Source organism: Tachypleus tridentatus, chromosome 2, assembly GCF_004210375.1.
Source record: "Tachypleus tridentatus isolate NWPU-2018 chromosome 2, ASM421037v1, whole genome shotgun sequence".
NCBI classification, from domain to species: Eukaryota; Metazoa; Arthropoda; class Merostomata; order Xiphosura; family Limulidae; genus Tachypleus; species Tachypleus tridentatus.
In genome coordinates, this window is record NC_134826.1 from 95596660 (window position 1) to 95616445 (window position 19786).

At 32.9% G+C, this 19786-nt stretch overlaps 1 protein-coding gene and 1 long non-coding RNA gene across 5 annotated transcripts in view; one reads left to right on the forward strand and one right to left on the reverse strand.

Moving 5' to 3' along the window:
• Positions 1-7417: 7417 nt before the first annotated feature.
• Positions 7418-17441, reverse strand: LOC143244614 (uncharacterized). The gene is made up of 2 exons (XR_013025237.1): positions 17099-17441; positions 7418-8729 (listed from the first exon to the last, which is right to left on the reverse strand). It is a non-coding gene; the product is annotated as an uncharacterized LOC143244614 (long non-coding RNA).
• A 98-nt stretch (positions 17442-17539) lies between these two features.
• LOC143244612 (uncharacterized) overlaps positions 17540-19786 on the forward strand; it is an 84255-nt gene continuing 82008 nt past the window's right edge. Inside the window, exon 1 of one of the 4 annotated variants that reach the window (XM_076489608.1) lies at positions 17540-18309. In XM_076489608.1, coding sequence (XP_076345723.1) covers positions 17829-18309 — 481 coding nt within the window. In that variant the 5' untranslated portion in view covers positions 17540-17828. The remainder of the gene's footprint in view (positions 18310-19786) is intronic. The other 3 variants (XM_076489606.1, XM_076489609.1, XM_076489607.1) reach the window with 3 other exon arrangements.

Sequence of the window (19786 nt, forward strand, 5' to 3'; positions counted from 1 at the left end):
AATTCCAGATATTCCTTCCAGCCGAAAATAAAAGTAAAGAATAAAAGTAATCAATTCTACTGAACATTCTTCACATGATGAACAGTTTTTCTAGTGTTGAAAAGTAAAATTATGTCAATAATCTTTTTAAGTAAAAACCTAAGATCTTAATTTTAATTTCTTCAGAAAATTGTAACTTTATGGATAAAGTATCAAAACTAAGATTTTGTAATAATATTCATGGCGATCTGAAACATTAACTACGTGTATAATAGGTGCTTAAAATCCTTTTACTTATTTTATATCACTAATGTAATGTCTTCAATATATCTCCCCAACAGCTCAGCCATAAACTTCGGTTGTTGTAATGCTATGATTAGAAGTTCGAACTCTGAACAGTTAGCCAATTGTGCAGCTTTGCGTAAAAAATAACCAAAACAATCAAATAAAAATTTAACATAGATTATACGTAATAATGTTTTTACCAATATTTTTGTTTCATTTTTTAACTTTCCAATAGAATGGATTTCATAACAAATAATCAATAAATTATTTCAGAGGTTCTGAACGTTAGGAGATTAAAACTGTTCCAAAGCTCTTCTGATCTCAATCAGAACTGTTATTGTAACTGTCCTAAACAGAACTGTGATTGGTGAAATACATTAATCTATTAAATTGGAAGGGATTTAGTTTTGGCTGGCTGGTCCGCAGCTGTGAACGGTTAATGATAAGAATCAAGAACAAAAAGTACACGTAAGTTGTTCCGTTTTTGTTTCGTTTTGTTTTGCTCGTTAATTACAAAGCACTGCAGGAAGTCGAAATAAGTTGCAAATAATAAAATATGTAGCTGGAAGTGTTGTACTTTTTATTTTTGTACAGTTTCTTTTTATTGCTATAGTATTATTTAGCACAAGTCCTGCAAAAGATACGGTCGCCTTCCCCACTTCTCTCCAGTTTGAGAACTACCGCGCTTATCTACTGAGGGATACTTAGGTGCACGGCTTAAACTTTAATATATTTTTGTTATGTAATAAGACGTGATACAAGTCTGAAAATAAGTAAAGAATTTGAAAAGAAACGTAATAATAAATTGTACAATCATTAAGACCTACAGTGGCTCAGCGGTAAATCTGATAGCTTATATCGTTAAAATCCCATTTTCGATACTCGGGGTGGGCACATATATACCATTGTAAGCTTTGTGCTTAACAAGAAATAAACACATACAGGTATTGATAAATAAATAGGTTATCACATCAACAGACATGTTGTATAAAGAACGGCTGATACATAATTAGCGGATGAAACGAGGAACTTTGTTATGCAGCCTAAAAGAAAATGTTAGGTAGTGAAACCGTCAACCTTGTGAATTAACGATATAGAAAAACAAATAAAAGACAAAAATTTGCATTTTAACATCCAGTTGTAACGTATATTAGGCACTCTTAAATACTAAGTTGATGATATTGTTGAAGGCACACATTTAATCATACAGTATGTATTAATAGTTTAAATTATTAATAAATTGAGTTCCTTTCTCTGAAATACCTTCAAATAACAGATTATACTTGTGACAGCGAGAGTTTTATAAGTGACAAACACTAGATCGAAAAACATCCACAAATAACAAAAAATAAGTTAAGAGTATATTCATTCTCACTTTCTTTTTTCTTAGTGTTTTTAAATTAATTATTCTATGAAAATTACAAGGCATTATTTTACAGTTCCTCATTCGTTGTTTTAAATATTTCATTATTGTTTGTTGGATTCATTTGCCACTTTTTTGGAGGCGGGTGGGGGTAGAATATTAATACCTGATTCTTGTTGATAAAAAACAAAAACCACAAGGTTTGTTTGTTTATTTTGAATTTAGCGCAAAGCTATACGAGGGCTATCTGCTCTAACCGTCCGTAATTTTGCATTGTAAGACTAAGGGAAGGCATCTAGTCTTCACCATCCACCACCAACTTTTGGGCTACTATTTTACGAACGAATAGTAGGATTGACCGTATAATTATAACGCCCTCTCGGCTAGAAGGCCGAGCATGTTTGGTGTGACGGGAATTCAAGCCCGCGACCTTCAGATTACGAGTCGAACGTCTTAACCCACCCGGCCATGCCGGGTCGACTAGTAGAGGTTTCGATGAGAAATAAATTCGAATCGCATATACGCGTTCCGTACGCTTGATATTATTGACACACAAAAGGGTACTTACGTATTAACAGGGGGAAGGGGCATTAATTTCTTAATTAATTTTTATCAGATTTAATATAACTGTGATGTGATTAAAGTTAATGTAACAATCTTTATAGAAAGTTCCTAGTTAAGCCACGTTTTATCCTCGCCCCAAAGACAATGAAAATTTGGAATCGACCAAGAAGTGAAGAAGACGCGGTCTCTTTTTCGCAAGGCAAATAAATTCTCCCTGTTGAACGTATATGTAAAAAAGGTCACAAGATGAAGCTGTACTATGGGGAAACAATTGAATATTGCTGTAATATTAGAAGTTATCGAACTAAAGTAAAGATAAGCGTTGGGAACTGGTTTATGGAATCACTCTTCCTTTTGTAACAAGTCTTCATTTTAGTTACTGCTGGGCATTTGAAATGACTTCGATAGATTGATGCCATCGACAATTAGACATGACGGACAAAACTCCTATAGACTGGAATAATTACCTTATACTCATCAGATGCTCTAATAGCTCAGTCTATTGGAGGTCATTACTTAACTGTAGAGATCAACGAAAGCCTCTTTAGTAAGCAACAGAATTATGCCGGCCGTCAACTTCCACAGTAATGAATATTTGGAAGCATTTGTCATCAAATTAATGAATGTTTTTTAGTTCAAGTTCCTCGTAGTACTACGTTCACTTTAATGTAAGCTATACAAAACAATATTGTTCAGGGATTGATAATTTACTCAGACTTATGACCGTCATACAATTCGGAACTTTTACTGGAGTCAGGATTTTAGCACTTTAAAGTTAACCACAAGCACAATTTCGTCGACCCGGAAACTGGTTCTCACACACAAGAGATCGAAAGGTTCTAGGGATCAGCTAAATGAAGAAATAAAAAGCGTTGAGGCATTGCACGACGTCATCTAGAATCATATTTAGCTGAATTTAGGTGAAGAAAGTTGCTATGTCATCAATATCTATGCAATTCCATTCTTAATGCTATCAAAATTTTGGGCCTTCAGAAACAATTGTTTCTTCTGTGTGGTATATACGAATCTAATGCTTTCTTATCAAGTTTTTTTTTTTCGTGAAAATAAAAGAAACATAAATTATTCTAAATAAACCGTATACATTTAATATTGTATCAATATGTTTTAAATTTCTCATACATTCGAGTGATTTTAATGGCTCCCAATAATACGTAAGTACCAATAAAAATACATCTAACAAGAAGGAGAAAAAGGATCTCATAGATTAATTTATTCTAATCCTGCCTAAAATAATTTCAAGAGCCGAGGCTGTTGAGGATTCCATTTTGTTTACCTAAGTCAAGATTCAGTTGTTAAATCTTTCAATTATGATTTTTATATTAACATTGTAAAGTTTATTTATTAAACTAAATCGTGAGCGTAATTTGAGACAATGATAACAAAATATTTTTGACTATTGTATACTTCCAGCTCAACGTCCTGTTTGGAAGTGTAAAATTCATCCCAGATTTGGTTTTCGGAGAAAAGGATAACATTTGTTTCAAGGATAAGCATATTTGTGATACTTAGGAATGAAAAGTCTAAATCTGAAAAACAACTAAGACCGTAAGCTTATTTGAAATGTATATATATATAAAAGTTTGTTGTTGTTTTTTAAATTTCGCTCAAAGCTACACGAAGACTATCTTCGCTAGAGTAAGACTAGAGGGAACCGCCAACTCTTGGGATATGAAATTTAGGAACTAGCTCTACAAATAAAAAAACAAGTGCTTGTTTGCAAAATAACTTTTTGACAATAAAATCTCACAGATTTTGATATGTTTACATGTGAAGTTTATGGCCATAGCACCAAATCTGTTAGATGTCATATGCTTCAGTATTATTTGTACAAAAGTATTCTCAATACTTCACACTCTAGCAAATTTAATAACTAGTTATGACGTTTTAATAAATATTCTACATTTAAGTCTCACATTCGTTGAGATCTTGATAGTCAAAGAATATCATCTTGCAAAAATACAGAAATTCTGATGATGAATGAACAATAAACCACTGAAGTAACGAATAAAAACATACTTATTGGATGATTCAGAATTAACACATTCCATCCTCAGCAAATTACTACAATAAATACAAAAACTATAATTACAAGTAATCAACAGAATGTCAAACAAAAGCTTATGTAACCATACAATACCATGCAAATTCATTTACAGGAAAGTTTAAATTTGACATTTGGCTGAAGAGAACATTAAATGTTGAAACTTGTTTCCATTTAAATTTGGTATTGTTCCGTTACTGTAGATTTCAACTTTATTATCTATATATATAAACTTGTGTACTCCGGTAAACAAATATAAGTAGAGTGAGGAGTGTAAAAGCCAGTGAATGAAACTTAAAAGTAATATGAATTAACACTAACTAAATAAGAACAATTATTAAGATATGACTAGTGAGAAAGAATGAATAACAATAGGTTTAACTGGACAAAAGTTGAGCTGCTGTTCAGTTATTATTCTAGAATAACTCATAAAGGAAAGTTTATTTACTAAACAAAATCTCCCCAGCTTTAATAATAACTAATTACAAAGCTACGCCAACCAATCACTGGAAATCTCACGAAGTGCTCTTAATATATTTCACGATGACATATTCTCACTTTTTAATGAAATATTTTACTAAAAATATGTTTGAAAAAATAGAGTCTGTTTCGTTACTAGTCTAAGTGCAAAGTGATTTCATGTTATGATTAAAAAATATTCTTCATCCCATATGTAACTTATACTCTGTGCAGAGAAAAACATGTCAAGCTCTTTAGTCACGACAAGTTTCTTTACGTATTTTACTGTTTCTTTTCGAAACATTGTCTTCAAGAACTTTGGTCATAACAAGTTTTCTTCAAAAAGTTTGTTTATGATAAATACTTTTCACCATTTGCAAGCGATTTCAAAGATTTTAAAGAGGGTAAAATATAACTTTTAATTGAAGGCCCTAAATATATATATATTTAAACATTACAGTTATTGGAAACGATTTTCGGTCACACAGAAAATCTCAGCATGATTCAATATTTTTTTTGATACTGTTTATTTACTTTTGATGCATTTCGAGATAGAACTCTAAATATTTTAGCAAATTCATACTGTTGAAAACTACAAATAACTTGTTGAGCATATATTTAAAGAAGATATGAAGATGTGTGTTATACGTATTAAACTTGCAAAGTTGCACAATCATCTGTGTTGGGCTCATCACGATTATCGAGACCCGACTTTTAGTGTTATAAGACTTCAGACTTAACGCTGAACCCCTGGAGAAAGGGGAGTGGAGTAGAGTTAGTGACTTATGTTTACAGTGTTTTATGTATTCACGATGATGCACAGGTCCAACAGAATGCGGAGATACAGGGATGAAATTCCTAGGGATCGCAGGGGACACGGAAGAGAGGGGAGATAAATTAAAAAATAATAAAGTAATTGATTAAATACTACATATACATTGTAAGTAATAAATATAAAGATTATCATTCGGCGCTGACAACTAAAGTATGGACTTCCATAACCGAGATCAATGAGAAGACAAAAGTGCATTGTATGAGAAATTATAATCATCCCCAGGATTGTAGGAACACTTGTCGGTTATATGCGTAATTATAGAAAGTTGACCGTGGACATTTTTGTGTCCCCAAATTGTGAGGTTTTTCAACACATTTGTTTTTATAATTTATTGCTTGTATAGCCCAGTTAATGGTTAGCTGAGTTATAAACTTTAATAACCCTTTAATGTGGTGGTCGCAATACCGGTGTCCATTCTGGCTCCAAGCAAAGTAGTCTAATCCACGTCATAGTACTTTCCTAGTTATACCCATTTGCTTTTGATCGATATTAACATAGAATACTAGGGCAAATCATTATATTAAAAATGAAATGTAATATTTGCCTAATTTGAAGTTTCATGTCATTATGAGAGTCGTGAGAGAGACATAGGATAACGTGTCCCAGGTTTCACGTTACTTTCTCATAACATTTGTCAAGTAAGATTTAACCGAACTTTTACCCACCATGGAAAATAAGAAATAACTAAGTTACCGTTTTTTGTTTTCTAAGATACATACAGATTATAAATTAAAACTACATTAGTTTTTCCTGAATAATGTAGGGCTAATAATATATTATATTTTTCTATTCCTAATTCTATTGTTTTGTCGCCATTTTGAAACATATAAAACTAAAATATACGACGAGTGTTCAGTCATTGCTGTATCGGCGTTTGGTCGTTGTGTGCGACCTCGGAGGATCATGGTCACTCAGACTTCTTCCTACCTGGTTGCTCATCTCAATTCATCGTATCTAATTGTATAATTCGCGGACTTGCGCTCGCTCATTGCCAGTTGATGGTGAAATTCAAGCCTGAAGCTTTTACAGCCGTGCTTCTGCCGCTCTAAATAACTTTAGTTTATTAATTTAATTAATTTATACACCGTTCACGGATTAAAATGTTGTCTTTCTATTAGATATAAATTAGACGAAGTAAAGCACCATTCTTATTTATTGGACAATTCTGAAATAAAGTATGTTAAAAGTGGGCGTAACAAGTGCATCTCACTTTCTAATTAATATAAGATTCAAGACTGAGAAAATTAAATTTTTCGTGGAAATATTTATAGTATCGTCCTGTCAATTTACAGTAGACTTTGTACTTCGAAAAGGGATAATAGTTATGTTATGTATTTAAATGAAATAATTCCTCAGCAAATTAAAATATTAAAATGTGATTTATTATTCGTGTTGAGGTATAAAGTTTCTTCTTACAAGTAATAATAATAACATTCATTTTAATTTTGAATATAGGTCTACAAAAGATGATGAATATGCTCTGCATTCCAACTATCAAAAAGCAAGAAATGACTGCTCATAAACAGTTGCACATTTTATTTCAGTTTTTCTTTGAGATGTAGGATTGAGTTGATAATTTTTTATAGTACATCCAAAGTTTCAGGAAGATGAGCTGCAAAAGGCCTGCCACTATTCACACCGTCTGCTCATTGTGTTTTCGAAATTCATGCAGGAAAAAGCCTATATTTTTCATAAGAATGCTCCATTGTTGTGGGCTGCAACTAAATAGATTATAAAGTGTTTGAACAATTCCAAAACATTTCCGAGCCTCTGCAGCTTTCTGTTGCTTGTGCTCCACAAAGATTTAGACTATGTGCATTGTGAGAATTTATCCAGGGGATTAGCTTTTAGTAATGGAACTTAAGCACCATTATACTCACTAGAGTTTATATTTATATTCTTCTACTCTACAAACCATTATTTATTATTTCATGACCAGCTAAGCAATTAAGTATTAAATTAGAAATGTTAGTCGTAATATTTTTATTACAAGCAACAAATCTTAGAAGCCTTTTTTTAAACGACAAAGGAAGAACATTCTGAAGCATGAATGAAAGTTGTCTCTTCTTTACGAGATAAATCAGTTATTGTATATACTATTATAGCAAAGTATTTTGCTCCAAGTTTTCATTGCAAACTAATGTGACAGATGTACTGAACAGAGGTTGCCATGAATTCATTCTAAGACTCAACTGACATGTAATAAACTTAAGGATGTCAAACTGTTTGTTGGGATTCTACAACTCTCTCTACATGTTTTTTTAGAACTAGGTCTTAATGACTGAGCAGCTCAGTAATTCCTAACAATTACCATTATCAAGTATACCAATCCTTTTATGATAATCCACGAAAGACTAAACCTGTCTTTCCCAAGTAAGGGACAAAATCTACAGTTCTCTTTAGGATATCCTTCCATTTCACTGCTCTTGAAAACAAAAATTCTTCTCAAACTGCAAATAAACACAGTAGTTTGTTCTAAAACGTCTCTCTAAGCTCAGGCCTCTGAGTATAGCATTTCTTATGATGAACACTTCTCTCATGCTCTGAGAGCTTATAATAAAGTTTCTTCCAGACTTTTACAGCTGTAATTGTAGGGAGTGACGCAACAAGTGATGTCAACATTTGAAACAGTATAGAGTTTGACTAACATTACTCCAAACTAACCAACCATGTTTACTGTATTCACCATTTTGCAGTTAAAGGTATAGAATAAAACAATGAAAGTTAAATCTTTAGATTATTGTAGAAATCCATCTCTAGCAACTGAGTCAAAGTTTTCAATTGATACACTCTCATCAGTTAAGGTACCAACTCTTAGGTTTGTGTGTTTTTCAGGAACATTTTTTTGAATTTTTTTCTCCAGTAGTGATTATGCTTGGCTCTAGATAGTGACTTTGTTTTTCTGTAACAGCATATACTGTGAGATTATCATTGTTATTTGTATTAGTATTATATGACGTTTCCTCATTTTCAATAGATTTAGTAATAGCACTTGCTTCATGGTAATTACTGTTATCAGACACCTTTGGGCTGATCTTCACTTTTGTTTCCCAAACCAACAATATATAGTTTGTCTCATTCTACTTTTAGCATATTCTTTTTGATGTTTGAATTTTCTCTTTTGGGCATCAGGTTTATATTTATATTGTTGATACATGTCTCAATTGAAATGGGATTTTACTCTGAAAAAAAAAAAAAAACCTTTGACAACTTTACTTAATCAATACATATTGAAACGGCAAACTAAATTTTAGGTTTATAAACACTATTCATAAAAACCTGAAAGTGTAATTTAGTAATAAATATAACTAAGATTAAATCATTTTCACTCTTCTTATGGCAGAAAAATAACAATAAAATCGATTAATGAAAGATATAAAGTATAGGTAGGAATGCATATTTATCGATATATATATATCTTACCATACGTATTGTTTCATAAATAATATACCATAGTATCCTTCCTAGTTGAGAAAAATATGAGAAATTTACCAATGAAGAGGATCTCTATTTTATGTGCAGTTCAGTCAGTATGCTATTAACGACATGATATCTGGGAACATGCTTAAAAATACTTGGAATCATCGTTTAGCGCAATGAGGTACTGCAGGACCACAAATCTACCAATGCTACTAAAGGAAGAAACATCAAAAATCTAGTCACTGATTTAAAACACTGCGTGAACACTGGAATTCAATTATTAAGGAAGTTATTGGTCGAAAATATTATTAATCTTCTACCACTACTGTCTGTAAAATGGAAAAAAAAAATCCCAAGTATTTTCACTATGAAAATAAAAATGATTTCTTGCCTAATTGCAAAGAAAATAAACTTGTATTAAAATCAAATTTCATACGGAGCGCATTTTATAAGATTTTATATTCTGTTATTGCCGGGCTCACTACAAAATATGAAAAAGTCATGGATATTAACCAGACTTTTTCTTTTTGGCAGTATCTAGATATATCAGAGAATGATCTACATTCAAAAATTAGGAAGTTTGTTGCCAACTGTAGACATTATGTGTGAGAAGCTAACTGATGCATTAAATCATTTAGATCTTCTGAAGAAACTAAACACATTAAAGCTACATACACTCTTACCAAATGTTTCCGAAACTCATTGGACTTTCTGTATAATTTCAGTTACAGAGTTATTGATCGGTTTGCCAGACAAAAGGCAATGAAATTGCACTTCTAACATGGAAAACATGCAGTAAACAATTGTCTGGTCTGAGCATGATAAACCCACTGATGCATTAAGATAGACGAGAAGTATAAACCTGATTTGTGTCTAACCAGTTCTGTCATATTTTGCTATTAAATAATTCAAATGTTTAAGTGCAGTTAAAGCGTTGCTTTCATACATTAACCACATTAAACAAACACGAAACTCATTAGATGAGCATTTTGTTTCTTTATATTCACTTATTTAATAATAAGTTTTAATAACTGACTTTTAGGCAGCAATACTTTTATGTGTTAATGCATTTGTCAATTGAATTGGGATAGAATTTATCATTAACTCCTGAAAAACTTTTAACCCATTTTTATTTGATTGTTTTTTTGAATTTCGCACAAAGCTACTCGAGGGCTATCTGCTCTAGCCGTCCCTAATTTAGCAATGTAAGACTAGAGGGAAGGCAGCTAGTTATCACCACCCACCGCCAACTCTTGGGCTACTCTTTTACCAACGAATAGTGGGATTGACCGTCACATTATAACGCCCCCACGGCTGAAAGGGCAAGCATGTTTAGTGCGACGGGGATGCGAACCCGCGACCCTCAGATTACGAGTCGCACGCCTTAACACGATTGGCCATGCCAGGCCCTTTTTTTTTTTATTTGAGTTTCTTCAAATATTATTACTAGTAACTTATGAAATAAGCATAAAGCTTCATAATTATTTGTAAATTGCTGTATTTAATAATGTGTTTGTCTTTTTCTTATAGCAAAGCCACATCAGGCTACCTGCTGAACCTATCGAGGGAATCAAACCCCTGATTTTAGCTTTTTAAATCCGTAAACTTACCGCTGTACTAGCGGGTGGCGCTTAATAATGACAAACTAATGACTAACAAATCCACAAAAATCCTCAAAATATGATATCAAATTGTAAAATTTATAAAACGAACAACAACAGTTAGTTAGTAGGTTACATATGTCATGGTAAATCTGCCAATATGTTAAGTAATTGTGCATACTTTTAATCCAAAATTGGATAGATTACCCTATTAAAGAATCACAAATTTCGGCTTGTTGACAGTCAGTTCTTATATGGGCCGAGAAAGGGGAGCGCGTATAACAATCTTTTCCCTGGTTCCCCGTGGTAGTTTCGGCGGCTATGTTGATACATTGATTCATTAATATCCTCTCCTGCGTATACAGAAAGAAACGCAAATGTGATTCAACAACAGTTCTCCGTTATAAATAATTTGACCGTAATTTGGAGTCGTGGATGAAAGACGAGAAAATGTTGAAGATATATTACTCACACTCAAACCTTCCATGGCAAGGGAAAATTCAAAATATCTGGAAGAGGAACGCCAAGTGGAGATACTATCGGATCTGTGGTTCGTGGAACAAAACCAAACTAGCCTCAGTAACACAGAACTAGCTCAGATATGATAACCATTAGGTGCTTGAAGAAGTAGGTAACGCTTAAAATATATAGGGCGTCCCAGAAGTTTAGTCGTACAGGGAACATAGACATTGTATTCTTAAAGTTAAACAAACATTTCTAATATCAGTTGTACAAATTTTAGGACAGAAAATACCCTGATGGCACAGTATACCAATCAAACAAAGGTGGAATTGGTATCGCTACATATTTCGGGAAAAAGTAGTAAAAACATTCGTAATGGATGTTCTCATATCAGTGTTTCCGTCTTAAGAAACGTTCGTTAATGACTATTAATGGTATGGAACTTGTGTAGTAAATAAATTAAGAATAAATTGTGTATTTTACCCTATGGGTCCAGACTTCTGAGACATCCTGTTCAATATCTATAGTATACAAGCACACAGACATAGAATATTTACCGTGGTTTCAATAATCAAATAAAAGTGTTAACTAATGTTTGTAATAAGAGATTGTTTAGGAGCAATTGTAATGTTTGGTTAGAAGTCGTCATCCTTCGGCCCAGCATGGCCACGTAGTTAAGGCACTCGACTCGTAATTCGAGGGTTCGAATTCCTATCCAGCTGTAGTGGCGTTATAATGTGTTTGATCAATCCATCTACTCGTTGGTAAAAGAGTATCCCAAGAGTTGGCGGTGGGTGGTGATGACTAGCTGCCTTCCCTCCTGTCTTACACTGCTAAATTAGGGACGGCTAGCACAGATAGCCTTCGTGTAGCTTTGCGCGAAATCCAAAACAAACCAAACCAATCGTCATCCTGCCAAAATTTGATAATTAACAATTAATCCTACTATTCAACTAATTTCCATTCCTAACTAGTAAATATAAATTTTCACTTATTTATGTAGAAATATTTTTAATTTACGAAATATATGAAGTAATTCTAGCATTAAAAGCTGATAACTTATCTCTCAATCATTGATTAATAGTTAAATCGTGTGTACAGATAAACCATCGAAAGACTGACCAAGTCATTGTTCCACAGAAGCAAGAACTCCATCACAATCATCAGTATCAATTTATTCAGTGTTCATCTCCCCAAAAATTTCATGAATATTAAAATCTGGTGTTAAGTAAACAACCACAAGGTTGTCCAGATAGGGTCCATTTTGCTAAAGGGTTCACTATGTAACCAATAACATAAACTTTCATTGATTTCCTTTATGACTTATGCAGTTTGTGTACCTTTTACAATAACGTATAATTGCAATAATATTTTAACAGAATGTTATTACATGTAGTATCAAAATATTTGCAGCAACATTGGCTCTACTCCTGGATATTTTATATCTTTCATATAATGTACCCAGACAGAACAAAAACACTTCAGTTCGTCCCAGATGTAAGGAGAGAAAAAAAAAAAGCACAATATTTTTATCATTTTTTTAAAAATTTAACTCATGATATTTTACTCGTAGTTTTAAACGTTGTATTCACACTTATCAATTCCAATCGCATTTTAAGTGTTTTTTTTTCACTTTAGTTCCTTTGCATATAATCCTGTTTTCTCACATACATTTATTTTCAGTTTAAAATGTAACAGGTGAGAGCGAAGAGCAGTTTTACATTATTAACAAATAAAAGCTGTACAAACCCCTTAGTGGATGTAACGTCGTCTATTACAATTTTTATCCTACTCCCGTGTGTCAAAATTTCATTTAATATGTATAATTTTCAAAACCATCAATTTTTGACCGAAATTCTATCTGAGAAACTAATTTCTGTTAACCTAAAATATACTGTAAAAATATTATATCTGTATTTTAATTAGATACGACCAACTTCATGCTTGTGAGCTAGTTTTTTCCTAAACTGTAGTCTGAGGGTTGAAATGATACAACTATCTAAAATACATTCAAAATATTTGCCCGATTTAAATTTTAAATCCTACTTTTTATTAAAAGACATTTAGTTAATATAAATATTTGAATAAACAGCTGAGTTACATTTGAAGAAAGTTCTCAGAAACGTTAATGGACTAGTTTGGTTGGTCACGGATTCTTTTTGTTAGTTTAGCCAAAATATACAGTACTGCACAAAAATGTTAGAACAGTCAAAATTAAATTTTAGGCTACTTCTAAAAACAGTGAAAGGTAAACATAAATATTTTATTAATCATTGTATTTTTTATAGCAGAAACTCAGTGGAAGTGTTTGGGTTTAGCAAACAGTGTCTTCTTTTACTTTAACTGCAGAAAGTCTTTCAGGCATTGCTCCAACTTATTTAATTAAAGTGTTCTTTGGAATTTTACTCCAAACGTCTTTAATACACTCCTACACAGTTTCTTTGGAAGTAACTTTCAATTTGTCAGGTTTTTGATCTTTCAAATCCCAGGTCTGTTCAAAGGGGCTGAGAATGGGACTATGGAAACCAGTGTATCACTTGAATGACTCCAGCAGCTTTTTTGTCAGATAAATAGTTTCTGCATAGGTTGGATGAATGTTTGTGGTCATTATATTCTTGGTAGTAGAATCCTTTACAAATAATACGCAAACCACTGAGTATATCATGACGGATCAGTATCTGATGGTACTTACGCTGGTCCATAAGACCATCTATTTTGCAAATATCTCCTGTTGCCTCAGCAGAAAAACACTCCAAACCGTCAAACTGTCTTCCCCATTCTTCATGGTAGCTGTTATGCATTGAGGAATCTTTCAATTTTCTTCCGCCGGACGTACAATCTACGCTTAAACTCGATCTTGGACTCAACTCTCCATAACACCCTTTTACAACCATCAGAACTCAAGTTTTGTACTTTTAAAGAAAATTTCAGTCTCTTGATATATTTCGAATCGAAACAAAGTTCGTTAAGTGCTGCAAGACCAAATGTTCCACTCTCTCTGAATCTTCATTATTTGGATACTTTGCTGCCATTTGGTATGTGGTCGTTTATCTCATCAATGACATCAGTGGCAGTCTTCTTTCTGTCCCAAAGGCTGCATAAACGAAGATATTTAACATCAATATCATTGAGTTTAGGTGTTCTACATCTTTCTAATGTATAATTAACAGCGTTTGGGGAGCACTTCCATTCTGCAGTAATTTGTCTCTGCTCTACTGATAATTCTCAACAGTTTTTAGGTAGCGGCATAAGGCATAACAACAAAATTAATATATAGTATTAAACACTATTTTATCAAGGTTTAATTGTGGAGTGCTATTAAATTAATTTATTCTAGCATATACCTGTATCATATGCTAGTTTCTTGCTACCTTCTTTCTATATAATTGAGACATTTCGTGGGGCACAATGACGTTTATTTTGAGACATTAAATTTGATCAGAATCTTCATTCAAGCAGAACCCTTATGACTTGTTCTTGATACATGTTGTTATGTACGTTACGTATTACTAGTTCAAATAACCAGAAATTTTAATTTTAATCTAGAAGTTAATTAAATGTTAATATGTATTATATTTACGATATTTGCCAATAAGATTGGCACACACAACTTTTTTAAAACACAAATGTATTTTAATATACAAATAAAAATCAATACAATTTATAATGATAGTTATTACTAATAGTTATTGCAAATGACGGTTTATATACAAGAGATTTGCAAACTTACAGATAATACTGATTTTTATATCCGGTCTAGAACTCAATATTTTATCAACGATCCAGGTCCACGACGAGCAAATTAATTCTGAGTTGATACTTTCACACCACGCTTAAGTTAATTAGCTTAGTTAGCCTTACACCAGTTAAAATACAACTTTTTCCGGAGATGAAGATATTTAATGTTATCGTAGAAATAACAACGTCCGAAGTTAATTCACTGAAGTTAAATTGTTTGTGATGTTCGAAATCTATAAACAATCCTGGTCAAATTCTGGAGTTTTCCGATTAGTAGGCGTTAATCATAATTGTAGCTTCTGAGGCCTAAATCACATTTACTGTAGTTGATTAATAATATTCTTCTTCAGTAACCACCTCTCGGCTTTTATACGAATCAGAGGAGTCTGTCGAACTTTTAATAATTTTCTAGGGCGTTTTAGTAATACAAATATTGTTGATGCTTACTCTCAATAATCTTGTACAAATTTCAAGAACAGGCGGGATTTGCGCAATAAACAGTTAAGAATATACATCAGATAGAAAACAAAACAGACCATACTGAAACTGTTACATGTATATGGGAATTCTAAAGAATGCCTCATTCAGTTGTCATCGGTGAACCATTACCATAGCGTTAACATTTACATTTTATAATTGAGTGGAAGAACAAACTCCCTAAAATGAAAAGAAGGGCAAAATATTCTCTCGTTCTAACACTTTTGCACAGTACTTCATGATTAAAACAAACAAACATGAGCTAAATAAAAAATACGTTAGAGAGCCGGATTCAACTCGCCAGTATTCTATGCTCTAGAGTCTAGACTACGAGATTCTAGAAAGCTGCTCTTTCAAAACATAATAAGTTTGTTGATAAAGCTTTACCTAAACTTAATGTTTTCTTTAATATTTTGATTAAAATATGAAAAAAATCCAAATATAATAAAACTGATTAACATGAAGAGCCTAAAATTTCAACAGATAACATTTCATCTTTGAAATTAAACTAATGTATTCGAGATAAAGAGAGTCGTATTATTTTTACACAGAAGTTGTATGAAAATATATGGTTACCTTTAAATTTTTAGATGTTTTACCTGCGTCAGTTCTAAAACGTGATTGTAGGTTTTAAGGTCAATGAAGAAAAAAAAAAGACGGCCATGTATGTTGACATTCATTAAAATCATTTCCGATTTTGAATTAACGAGTAGTTATGAATGCGAGATTATTTTTGGTAAATTTAAGACATCATTACTTAAGTTATCAGTAAGGAAACAAATGTTCAGATTATGTACTAACTGAAATACTTTTGCGGAAAGAAATGAACCTGAGACGAATGGACCTATTTTATTTTTTATGGAATGTTTTTTTTGAATTAGGCACAACTCTACAATGAACTATCTGTCCTCTGCCCACCCCGATCATCGAAAGCCGGTTTCTAGCTGTGCGAATCCACAAACATCATTATACTACTAAGAAACTTCATGGAATCAACAAAATTGTAACTATTGCCTGAATTATGAATGTGTTTGTCCGTTGTGGCCATTGTTTAGTTTCACCGTTAATAATTTTTCGTACAGAGTTCGTTTGCTAAATTTTCACCTCCAGTTTTTCCAACGTTCAAGAATCGCACATTATACTTCTTTTATTAGTGTAAAGTAAAGCAGTTTTCTTTAGAGCATCAGGAAGACTCAGTTTTTGTTATCATATTTTTATAGAAACCAGTCCAAAAATTATGATAATATGTTCTTGATCGTTTAGATACCAGCAATATATACGAGTATATAGATATATATTCACAGCAATACTACGTTGTGAAATAACAAAAGTATTAATTTTAATACAAAGTTTTCCGTGAAGCTCAATGGCGATGTAATTTTACATTATTTTACCTTAATAATTACAATTTATATTTGTTAACTTACGTTATTATATTTTACTATTGATTGTAACTGTTCAGTAGCATAGCTGCTAATATTTTACAGTAAGATTTACAAGCAAATTTGTTTATGTATTTACCACCCGACTTACCAATTAAACTATGTTTCGGTTATTGATAGATTTATTTTATCTTTTCAATATTATAATTATCAATCAACACAAAAGGTGTATGTACAAACAGATATGAAAACTTTACTTCCAAACATATCACCTCTCAGAAGATACGAAAAATGATGTGAATGTTTACTTTTACAATATACGTTCCTTAAACAAAAGAAACTTCAGTTCCTGTTCAACCGCTGTTTGTGAATTATCATAATTATTTGCCAGGAGACTCGCCTACAGGACAACACCAGAATATACAGGTACGTAATTCGCTACTGTCTTAACAAAAACAACCAATCACTTACCTACTTAGTGCCAATCGATTTCGCAGCAGGCGGTTCAAGCTTCATAGACAGTGGCTTCGGTCAATTTTTCCCAAGCTTTAGAGATCACAACTCAGAGTGCTCACAAAGTGAGAGAAGAAAGAATTAAAATCCAAGTGTACTTCTGTACTTCCTATCATCTTTCAACAAAATAATCTTTGAAAATATGTTAAATATGTTATGTTAGTTTTGTACTAAGAATATATCTTTGCGATATTAGTTTAGGAAGGTTTTATAGTTTGTACATCGCATATATTATAAAGAGGTTAGAACAAACAAGCTTCTCTCTTCATCCATAGTCTTGCACCATCCAATACCCGTGCAAGCTGTTGTTTGACTACAGCCAATACCTCAAATGTTACGTCATTATTGGGAGGTGTTTACTTTGGGGGGTCTGCCTCTAGCCAAACGTTAACTGACTCAGGTAAGTAACAGACATATTTGAAATCGTTCGTTCGTAACCTGCATTCCGTATTGTATGACGTTGCAGAATAAATTGGCTTAGCTGTGCTACTAAGTGCCTCTTTTGATACGTAAAGAGTAGCAAGCAGATCAACCAGTTTAAGTCAACGTGTAACTAGATCTCCAACACTTTCATCTCTGCAAAAGACAATTTCTTTCAAAGCCTAGGTTCTTATTCGAAATACACACCAATACAACAGCTTTTACCAAATATTTTTCGATTTCAGCAAACTTTATCTGCCTAGTCAAAATGGTTTCTGTGATGAATCTATTGCAGGGAGAAAGACCCGCGATTCACGTCTCTACATCAAACACCCTAAACCCTTACATAACTTCACTTGCTCCGATGGCACAGCCTCTCGGTTCGGGTATTGGCGGCTTCGCTACTCAACGTACTCCGTTCGCTATCCAAGAACTATTAGGTCTTGACAACCACAGACAGAATTCGCAGACTTCTAATCGACACACGTCGGTTAGTCTGACTACACCAACACCTGTAAGTGGATCTGCCTGTCCCACATTTCAACCCAGAGGTTTTGGCACCCAGTCTAACTCGGCTCAATGTTTCCCAGACTCGAGTCGCATGTACCTGGGGTCAACTGCCTTTATCCCCAGTGTCACGGGAATCCACGGTATGACGAGGATGCCAGGAATGACGACTGTCTCAAATTGTATGCCTATGTTGACCCTTGATCAACCAACAACAGTGACCCGACAACATGGATCAACAGGTAAGCTTTTCCCTGATTCCGGGACTGTTTACTTAATCATATGAACTACAGAATGTTAACATATACTCTTAAATAGCGCTTACTGAAATTTTACGTATAAACAAACTAGTTCAGAATGTCGAGTCAGTATCATTGATACTTGACTACATCGACTCACAGCTGACCACTAATCACTGTTGACAACATGGATCCATAGTAGAAAAAGTTGACTAAAACCTACTCTAAACGTGTCGTTCTCAAAACATCAATAAATTAAACTATAAGCCTTAAATATTTAAGACAGGAAGAAACATTAGTGTAATAATTAGTGATGACGAGAAAACTCACTTGTAGAGAAATATATATGTAAAAGCGGCTGGTTTGGGTTAAGAAATTTTTCATGTGGAGGAGCAAACAACGTTTCGACCTTCTTCGGTCATCGTCAGTTTCATAAAGAAAACGATGACCGAAGAAGGTCGAAACGTTGTTTGCTCATCCACATGAAAAATTTCTCAACCCAAACCAGCTGTTTTTACAAACATTTTAATGTAACAGAACATAACCCGTACCAATACATATATTAATATCCCAATACGAATGATACTTTCTCATTGAAATATAAGTCATTGACCCAATAAGTATTTTTGATTCCTATTTATTTCTATTACACAACGTCCACGTACTTATCAAAGAGCGAAAAATATATACAACCTTACCAGTTATGTAATGCTCTAAATATTAAAGGATAACCAGCGTATCTAAATTTCATACTGTTGGAATATTTCCTTACCACGACTTGTTCCTTTCCGTGTACAGTTTGTTACTTGAAAATATTCTATGCCAAAAACAACAAGGATTTCAGAACTTCATACTCTTGGAACACTTCTCTATCTCGACTATTTCATAGTTTGTTGCTATGAAAAGTTTGTTAGTTTAAAATGTTGTATGGAAGGGCAACCAGTGTTTCTGAATTTCACACTGTTGGAGTATTTCCATAGTTGTTTCCGTGAAAAGTGTGTTGGTTGAAAATGTTGTACGACACGTCTTCACAGCTATCATTACTCAAAACACTTATAATTTGGAGTTTTTCCATTGTTATTCTCATTTGTTGACGCTGTTGTTTTTCAGATTAATTTGACAATTTATTATTAACAAGATTTATTAATAAGGGTTTCTTTCACTTCATTGTTGTATAATAAAGCCAGTCTCGTCTCTTTATTCTTAAATAGCCAAATATATCTTTATCTCTTATGTGTTAAAATGTGTCTGAGAAGATATGTTGCTTTGGTAACTGTGAATCAAAGACTTAGTGTTAAGAAACCATCCAACACCAGAAGTCATGCAATACTTATCAAAGGGTTAGTGTTGAAATCTTGCAACATCTATCAAAGGATTTGTGTTAAGAAACCACGCAACACATATTAAAGGATTTGTGTTAAGAAACTGTCCAACTGCTATCAATGTAATGGTGTTATGTAAGCATAAAACGTCTATCAAG